The 6,766-nt window shown below is 33.9% G+C and overlaps 1 protein-coding gene across 1 annotated transcript; it reads left to right on the top strand.

The window, feature by feature from the left end:
• Nucleotides 1–1,445: 1,445 nt before the first annotated feature.
• Nucleotides 1,446–5,033, top strand: LOC114396229 (serine/arginine-rich splicing factor SR45a-like). Its single transcript, XM_028358131.1, has 7 exons — nt 1,446–1,609; nt 2,287–2,309; nt 2,401–2,499; nt 3,115–3,223; nt 3,353–3,502; nt 3,982–4,045; nt 4,166–5,033. The coding sequence occupies exons 2-7, from the start codon at nt 2,287–2,289 to the stop codon at nt 4,819–4,821; spliced, it is 1,101 nt and encodes a 366-aa protein (XP_028213932.1). The 5' UTR covers nt 1,446–1,609; the 3' UTR covers nt 4,822–5,033.
• Nucleotides 5,034–6,766: the final 1,733 nt, after the last annotated feature.

Genomic DNA, 6,766 nt, shown 5'->3' with positions numbered 1-6,766 from the left:
AGATTAAAAAGGGTCCTACTTTACTTGCAAAGAGTATCTTGTTAACATACTTAGGTAGTTTCCTTGGTAGTGGTTCCATTTCACTATGATTACTTGATTATGTCTTATGCCATTTTCAAAGACATTCTATCTCCTTCTTATTCTTTAGTTATTACATCTCTCTCGTTGTTGTTGTGGCAATTGGTGATTATAAAGATCTCGACATTCAAAGTACATATATTTATGATATACGGATATCCAAAGACAACATCATCTTGTAGATATGATGTGGTTAGTGAGTGTTTGAGATGTATACTTGAGTATTTGATTTCTAACTCAACTAATATATTAAAAAATGAGTAAGAGTTTTTTATTTTTACTTTATTGTCTATAGAAAAAGAGTTTTATCAATTGAGTCTACTCATGATCTTGAGAAGGTTTTGCTTTTACATATAAAAAATTCATGAAATACAAAAAAAAATTGTAAGAACAATTAAGTAACATTCATTATACCATTATTAATAATCAATTAAAGATATTAAAATAATCAAATTTAACAACAACCAAAATTTGAATAATTAATATTTATTTATTCAAATTACATGTATTGTTAAATTTGAATATTCAAATTTGAATTAACCAACAAATATTTTCTCACTATAATGAGAAAATGTGTTGGTTCTCATCCAACTTCTCTAACAAATACTTGTCATTTGCTTCTATCAAATTCTCATAAGCATTCTATTTTCTTCTATCGGATTCTCATAAGTATCTTGTTACCACATTAAATGCAACTAAGGGTGTGACATGTGTTGACACGAAGAACAACAATGAATATAACCAACACGAAGTTGTGGTGACGAATTCAACAAGACAAATAGACATCTAAGGTGAGGGGACGAAAGAGACAGAATGAGCTTGAATGCAAAAGTTATGTGTATGTACACAAAATAAGAAAATAAGGATGTGAAGAAAAGAAATGAAGGGGATAAGGTGTGACTAACCGAGGGAAGGGTAGATTAGATATTTCAAACTTGTGTTTTAAAAGCTTGGGGGCATGGACGAATCTAGAGTGTATGTGTAGAATTTTATAAAACTAATTATGTTTATTGTTATTAATGCAATGGTTAAGGCTATAATTAATGTAAAATTGTAGAAAATTAGTTATGTTTGTTATTATTACACAATTAAGATTATTATCATTTAAAAATAATTTTTTTTATTTTATGTAAAAGTATTTTTTTAAAATTATTATTTATTAGAAGTTAAAAATTTAAACAATGATAAAGGAAGAAGAAAGAAAATTGGCCATAGATCCCTAGGGGCTTGGGGTGCACTTAGCAATAGGAGGTGCTGTCAATAATATCCTCCAATATCAGAACGGAAGATAACGGCCCACGGGCCACAAAGAATTCAAGCGCGTTTAATTCTGGTTTGGTGTCCGATTCTCCAGAAGCCTCCAAAGAACCACAACCTCACGCTTCTCCCTCTATATAAACCTCTTCACCCTCGCCACGTTTGTTTTCCCTTAACGCAAACTGTCATCTTGTCATTCACCGAGAAAGTCGTACTGATTCCTCTTCATCTTTCGTTAAAGCGAGTACTTTTCGTTCTTGATCTGTTGGTTACGGTAAGCTCAAATCTCTTCCTCTCATCGATCTGAATAGAACGATTTAGCTGATTGCATCTTTTTTTTTTCCCATTGTTTTGGGAAATTTGCGTCGATAATTGGACTTCTTCTCGCGTAGCTTTGAAAAAATGCATGGCTCAATTGTTGTCTATATTTCCAGAAGCCTCAATATTTTATTTATTTATAAATTTAGGTTGCATGATCGGAGAGTTTTTGGAGCTAATTTTGATTGATTTTTATAATTTCATTTTGACTTGTGGAGGGATTTAGGAATTGTGTGTGTGTTATGTGATGTTCGATGGAACCGAAATCATGTTGGAGTGGACGCTAGAAGTTAAAAGTAGTTGGATTTGAAACTACAATTTAAAATATTGGATTACAATTTAATTATTCGATTTTATTTCGAAGCTTTGTTACTAGGACATACTGGTAATTCGTGATCAACTTATGAATATTGAATACTTTGTTTTTTCATATTTTTTGGACGTACGTGGTGGATATTGGTAATTTGTGTTGGTGGGGTCAAATAGTGATTTTTCAAACTATAAAAATATACCTTCTTATTTGGATTTTGTTAAATGTTTGGTATTTTATTTTTTGTGAATTGACTATTGTCTCATACGAGTACTGATTTATTATTGTTGTGTTTTTTTTGGCTGTTCGCTGAATCGTTGCAGATGTCGTATTCAAGGAGATCTAGGTGAGACGCTCACTCAGTGTTTAGTTTCTGCTATTCTGTTTTAAGTGGGATGTGTTTTTTTGCTTACCTATTTCCATTTTCCATTTCATAGGTATTCTCCTTCTCCTTCTCCTTCTCCTTCTCCATACAAGCGATACGGTAGGTCTGTGTCCAGGTCTCTCTCAATGTCAAGATCCAGAAGCCGTTCAAGGTAGGAATTTTTTCCCACCTGTAAATGATTGTAAAAAATTTCTCATTGAATATTAATTCGTATAGAAGAATTATAAGATTATGCGATGGAAAACAGCCAAACATTTACCATGATGTATGGTGTTCAATCTATTATAGTTTTTACTTTTAAAAGTGAGTGACTGTGAAAAGTCCCTTTTTTAATAAAAGTAAAACAGAGCGATGGAATAATCAAGTAAGGTTCAGCTAGTAGTTTTACTTCCTTCAGTTGTTTTTCATCTAACAGTATATTCTTATTTGACTTCAGTTTCATTGATGAAAATTGGTGAAAGCAAGTAAATAAGGTGAAAAACAATAATTTTTTAATCATGTGACTCATATAGGTGATATGGAATCATAGTGATTCATGCTTGTATGGTATGATACTATGATTCAAAGCCATTTATGATTTCTTGCAATATGATCAATAACTTGCTGCATCATTTTGAATCCCATTGAGGATTGTGTGATTCTAACAGTAACTGTGAGAACCTTTGCATGTTCATTATCTGATTATGTATTCATGTTTAATTTGTTTGCTTCTGGTAATTATCTGATTATGTATTCATGTTTAATTTGTTTGCTTCTGGTAATTTAGGAGTTTATCAAGAGATGCAGAAAATCCAGGAAACAATTTGTATGTGACAGGATTGTCTCCTAGGATTACCAAGAGAGAACTGGAGAAACATTTTGCTGCTGAAGGAAAAGTAAGCTCTTCAATCCATTATCTTCTTGTTGGAATTTCTAATATAATAGTTGAAAATAGCTTATTATTCCATGGAGATGTAAGCGTACTGTCTGTATACTGTTTCTTATATTTGAGTTGCTCTTCTTAGGTGATAGATGTCCATCTGGTAGTTGATCCTTGGACAAGGGAATCCCGTGGGTTTGGCTTTGTGACAATGGAGACTCTTGAGGAGGCTGAACGATGTGTAAAGTATCTGAATCGCTCTGTACTTGAAGGGCGTGTCATCACGGTGGAGAAGGTATAATACTTACCTAGCAATGCCCTATTTTGTGGGGCCTGGACTTTTATTAGCTATGATTTTTTTATTCAACTCCAATGCATGTAAATTATATGGGGGATTTCTTCTTTAGTTCATCTAAGTTTTGAAAGTTTTGTGCTTGTTTCCATTTGAAGTTTCTGTGGCAGCAGGTTAGCTGTGTGAAGCAGCTCTTCATCAAACTCTCAAATCACAACTAAACAAACAAATCAAATACACCACCAAGTATCAGATCATTGGGGTTGTATGCCCTGCATTACTCTCTTTTTTATTGCGTTTATAACTTATTCTTTTGTGCATTGTGAATTTGTGGGTTTTAAGATTCTCCTCTCACAATTGTGCAGTGTTTAGTTTTTTTTTGGAATAATCATGTAGCATTTTGAATTTATATTGATGCTACTATTGCTTACCCTGTGCATGGCAATACCATCTATTCATGCTCTTATTTGTATCTATTGCAGGCTAAAAGACGACGTGGTCGAACCCCAACGCCAGGGAGGTATCTAGGACTGAGAACTATTCGTGGTGTGTTTTCCTAGTTCTTAAGATTTATTTATTTTTATGTTATGATTGTATAGAATTATTATTATTATTATTTGTTTACCTTGCTAATCCCTATTATGTATTGCATTGCATTACATACAGCTCGACGTAGCTCTCCAAGTTACTCTCCTCGTCGCTCTCCTAGCTATTCTCCCTTCAGAAGAAGCTACAGTCGCTCTCCCTATTCTTCAGACCGAAGTAGGAGTCGTTCTTACTCTCCTGACTATCAGAGGAGGAGGTCTTACTCTCCATATCACTCCAGGCGGAGGTCTTACTCTCCATTCTATAGCCGGTACAGGTCCTATTCTCGATATGATCGACACAGGTCATATTCTCGATCTCGCTCTCCGTATAGCAGGTCACCTGTCAGCATGCATGACAGATCATACTCTCCCTATGAAATACGATATGACTCGCCGGATGCGCACTCCTACAGAAGGCACCGTTACCGATCTGTTTCACGAAGTGCCTCGCCTGATGATCGTTATTATGGAAGGCACCGTTACAGGTCTGTTTCTCGGAGTGCCTCACCCAGGCCAAGGAGAAGGTCAAGGAGGAGCTACTCACGGAGTGCTACACCTGTTTCAAAGAGAAGCAACTCACGAAATGTGTCCCCCAGGTCAAGGAGGAGCCATTCAAGAAGCTCTAAGAGGAGTGGCAAATGTGAGAAACGCTACTCAAGAAGCTCGAGTGTGAATGCAAGTTCAAGATCAGTATCGAGGTCAAATACTCCAAGGTCTACCTCTCCTTCAACTTGAAATTTGTTGGTCCTATATGGCTTAACATCTTAGGCTTATAGTGGATAATATATTAGTGTGGTATATGTATGCAGTTCTAGATGGAGTTTTCGTTTGGTTCCGTTCAGGACTTGTCTAAAAACCACCTGATCTTATTTCATGTAGTATGGGATTGAAATTATGTTACTCAGTATAGATTATCTAATTTCGTACTTTCCCTTGGTTTGGTTCCATTTTCATTTTGCCATTTGCTTCTTTTAGACTTCGTATTTTTTGTGTTGTCTTTTCTGATATTCAGAGGATGTGGTCTTCCTAATGTTTACATTTTTATAATTAGATGATTGCCCGATTGCGCTGTATAACATGCTCTGTTCTAGATTGTGATATTAAATCAGCTGCTTTATCTCCACTGTGCGCTTTGGGCCATCTAATTTTGTTTTTGAAAAAGATACAATTAATTTTGGTTATTTTAAACCTAATTCTTGTTCTTAAAATATTTTAAATCAAAAGTGAAAATGTAATTTTTTTTGTATGGTTAAATATTTTTTCATTATTTAGTTTAATTCTGTACAATGTTATAATAATAAATTAGCAATTATATTAGATAACAAATGGCAACCGTTCAAAAAAAGAAAAGAAAGGGTACTTGTATCTAACTAACGTGTTGTATAATTTTATACAAAGTTTTTTTCTTTCTCTAATAGAAAAAGATATTTAAGATATTTCATTTGTGATGAGAGAAAAAATACAATGAGGAACTTAATAGAAAACATGTCTACAAGCATATAAATTTGACACTTTAAAGTTGTGAGTGACATGATTATCTTTATGTCATACAATACTTATTATTGAGTTTGAGAAACTAGAAAGAATAGATTTTCAACTATTTATTAGAATGTGAAAATCTGAATATCCATCTGACTTATTGTGCAACTCCTTTTGCATCCATCTCTATATCAACAAAGTATAAGTTTGCTCTTTTATCCACGACAACACATGTAGGAAACTCCAAGTCTCCAAGTTTCTGCTGGTTGACTTCATACATGGTAGTAGTTTTGGCAATTACAAAAGTTCCCCATTCATCTCTAATACAAAGATCCATTTTATACAAAGTATTTTTTTTCATATATAGAAAAGACATTTAAGGTATTTCATATATGATGAGAGAATAAATATAATGAGGAACTTGATAGAAAACATGACTATAAGCATATAAACTTGACACTCTAGTTAAGCTGTGAGCACATGATTGCTTGACCTTGTACAAAACTCATCACTGAGTTTGGGAAACTAGAAACAAGAGATTTACAACTATTTATTAGAATTTGAAAAGCTGAATCTCCATATGACTTATTATGCAATCCTTTTTCATCCATCTCTATATCAACATAGTATAAGTTTTGTTCTTTTATCCATGACAATGCAAGTGGTAAACTCCAAGCCTCGGCTTTTGCTGGTTCTAGGACCCCAAACATGGTGGCAGTTTTGGCAATTTCTAAACGTCCCCATTCATCTCTAATACAAAGACCCATTTTATACAAAGTTTTTTTTTATTATAGAAAAACACACTTAAGGTATTTCATTTATGATGAAAGAAGAAATACAATGATGAACTTGATAGGAAACATGACTACATGCATATAAACTTCACATTCTAACTAAGCTGTCAGCGACAAGATTAGCTTGAAGCCGTACAAAACTCACCACTGGGTTTGGGAAACTGGAAAGAAGAGATTTACAACTATTTACTAGAATTTGAAAAGTTGAATCTCCATTTGACTTATTGCGCAGAGCTTCTACGACTCCTTTTGCATCATCTCTATATCAACAAAGTATAAGTTTTGTTCTTTTATCCACCACAACGGATGTAGTAAGCTCCAAGCCTCTACTTCTATTGGTTCTGGGACTCCAAACATGGTGGCAGTGTTGGCAATTACAAACCGTCCCCATTCATCTCTAATACAAA

Source organism: Glycine soja, chromosome 18, assembly GCF_004193775.1.
Source record: "Glycine soja cultivar W05 chromosome 18, ASM419377v2, whole genome shotgun sequence".
In the NCBI taxonomy this organism is placed as follows: domain Eukaryota; kingdom Viridiplantae; phylum Streptophyta; class Magnoliopsida; order Fabales; family Fabaceae; genus Glycine; species Glycine soja.
This window is presented reverse-complemented; position numbering and strand designations above follow the sequence as displayed.